The sequence below is a fragment of the Helianthus annuus genome, chromosome 7 (assembly GCF_002127325.2).
Source record: "Helianthus annuus cultivar XRQ/B chromosome 7, HanXRQr2.0-SUNRISE, whole genome shotgun sequence".
Classification (NCBI taxonomy): domain Eukaryota; kingdom Viridiplantae; phylum Streptophyta; class Magnoliopsida; order Asterales; family Asteraceae; genus Helianthus; species Helianthus annuus.
In genome coordinates this window covers 4772021-4774661 of record NC_035439.2, presented here as the reverse complement: position 1 = coordinate 4774661, position 2641 = coordinate 4772021, and the positions used below count along the sequence as shown (strand labels likewise).

The window sequence follows — 2641 nt, the reverse complement described above, 5'->3', positions numbered from 1 at the left end:
GACCTTACTCGCAACCCTGATGACTACAACTTTCAATTCAAAACAATTATAAAACAAGTTTTTTGGCAACCCTAATGACTACAACTTTCAATTCAAAACAATTATAAAACAAGTTTCTGACATAGTTCGATTAATATAAAGTAAATTTTCCTACCCGCGAAGTTCGCGGGTGATAAACTAGTCTTATATATGAGTAAAAGAATGGCATGTGGGCCCTACAAAGTCGTGCAAAAAATATTGATAAATTAAAAAACGTTGTCAAGTGTTACGTCACTCACCCTTTACAAAACGGGCTAAATAGCTATTGACTTTTGTATCAACAAGGATTACTCAGCTGATCAGATCTACACCACTCTATTCCCTCTTTTGCAACTCGATTTCAAGGTCAGGTAGGTTGTAATAAACCGAACTTAAGTTTCTTAAAGGCTAAATTTCATTGCAATTATTCAAATCATTTAGTTGCTTGTTCCAATTCTATGCATTTGTGATTTTGAGTTTTTCCTTTTGGTAAATAAAAAAGTCAACGGTGATTATTGATGAGCTTGTAGAAGATTCTGAATAATCAATTAGTCAGAAACTCATCAAATACCAAATTCTCGAATCTTCTACAAGCTCATCAAATACCATCAACCTTTTGTGATATTGAATGTGCAGATATGTAATGATTCTGAATATGCTAATTGCGACCGTGGTATTCTTTTAGTTTGTTTCCCCTCCAACCAAGTAACTAAATAAAAAGTTACAATATAGCTCTCAACAATACTTATATTCTGGTCTAATTCATAATTGCATAGGAAATGGCATTCCCTATAGGAAACGGTGATTTGGAGCTTGGAGATGTAATGATTCAAGACACCTTCCAAAGTCTTCTTGATTCTATAGAAAACGAAGAAAACCATAACCGCAGTTTGCCATAGATTGCCAAAGCACCTCGTACTCTACGAGAACTTAACCCCAGTTCTTTTAACCCTCGGGTGGTCTCTATTGGACCTCTGCATAGAGACGATAACAATGTGCAAGCATTTGAAAAGCAGAAAATAATTTGTTTGAATAAACTAATGCGTCGTACAAGTCCCTCATTTGGGAATTTATTGAAATCATGTGTGCAGAAGGCCTACTCTTTAATGGAACAAATCAAGGCATTTTATGTTTGGGAGAACGCCATTCCTAATGCGGTACTTGCCAAAATGATGGTTGTGGATGCTTGTTTCATACTTGAGTTCATTTACTGGTATCCGAAATCTGATGAACCATTTTCGGGAAATAGGTTGCTACCCAAAAATATAATTTTTGACTTGGTATTGCTAGAAAACCAGATCCCTTTGTTTTTTCTTAAGGAAATATATGAGTGCACAATATTGGAAAATGATCCTAAGCTCTCCTTTATTGAATTTATTCATCCAATTTTAAATGATCTCAGCCTCTTTGAAGATGAAATAGAAATCAACGAAATTTCCATTGATACAGCCCCTCATATTCTAAGCCTTCTACATGAATGCTACAAGCCTCAAAAATCTATTAAATCAAAATACTTAGAGTCACCAATCCATTCGGCTGTAGATCTAGATAGGGCAGGGGTCAGGTTCAAACCTAACCAAAGTCCAAAATGGCCCATGGAGATGCATGTGACGTCATCTATGTTCCCATGTTTTTCATGGTGTTGGGGTAACACAACTCTTAGAATGCCAGTATTTCTTGTTCATGATTTCACAGAGTTGGTGTTAAGGAATCTCATTGCATACGAACACTCCTACCAAACTCGTAATCATATTACATCATATGCTTTTGCCATGGATATGCTAGTTAATACTCAAGAAGATGTTGCCAAGTTGGTAGATTCAAAAGTCCTTATCAACGACATGGGTTCAAATGAAGAAGCTGCTAATATGATCAACATCATATGCAAAGAAGTTACAGGTGAAGATTCCTATTACTGTAAACAATGCGAAACGTTGAAAGAGTATTGCGATGGCTATTGGCCAAAAAATATAACTTGGTTGAAGAAAACTTACTTTAGCAATCCATGGAATATCATTGCTTTATTTGCCGGAATCATTCTATTTGCTCTAACCGTGGTTCAAACCGTATTTACTATTACGTCTGCTTGAAGCAACTAAAAGAGTTTTAGGGTAAGCTTTTAACTTTTTTTTTTCCACTATTTATTAGACAAGATATCTTGATACTTATTATATACAAGGGTGTTTGGAGCGAGGAGAAGTAAAAGGGTACTTGGCAGTTCAAGAGAGGGGTCTTTTCTGGATGATACGCATGAGAAGTGAATTTGATGTTTGGAATATTTTTCAGTCACTATTGATGTGCTATATGATTCTTTTTACTCTTTATATATATTTTTATTTGATATGTAATTTAGTTTTTCTTTAATAATACATACACTTGTTATTTTTCTATAAATAAACTTGTAATCTTTCTATACATCAGTATAGATTATATTGAAAACTGAATTGTACTCAAAATTAAAAAAACAAAAGATAGTCCAGTCATAACTTTTGTTTGATTAGCATTCTTGTATATTTATGGGAATTCGAATATATATTTAACTAAAAATTAAAAGTAAAAAACTTTAATAAAAAAGAGGAAATATTGATGTTTATATAGTGTATTAAATTTCAATTTAATATAA

The 2641-nt window shown here is 33.4% G+C and overlaps 1 protein-coding gene across 1 annotated transcript; it reads left to right on the top strand.

Annotated features, from left to right (window-relative positions):
* The first annotated feature begins 490 nt into the window (after positions 1-490).
* Positions 491-2303, top strand: LOC110866409 (putative UPF0481 protein At3g02645). Its single transcript, XM_022115559.2, has 2 exons — positions 491-2129; positions 2198-2303. The coding sequence occupies exon 1, from the start codon at positions 1059-1061 to the stop codon at positions 2106-2108; it is 1050 nt and encodes a 349-aa protein (XP_021971251.2). The 5' UTR covers positions 491-1058; the 3' UTR covers positions 2109-2129; positions 2198-2303.
* The last annotated feature ends 338 nt before the right edge of the window (positions 2304-2641 follow it).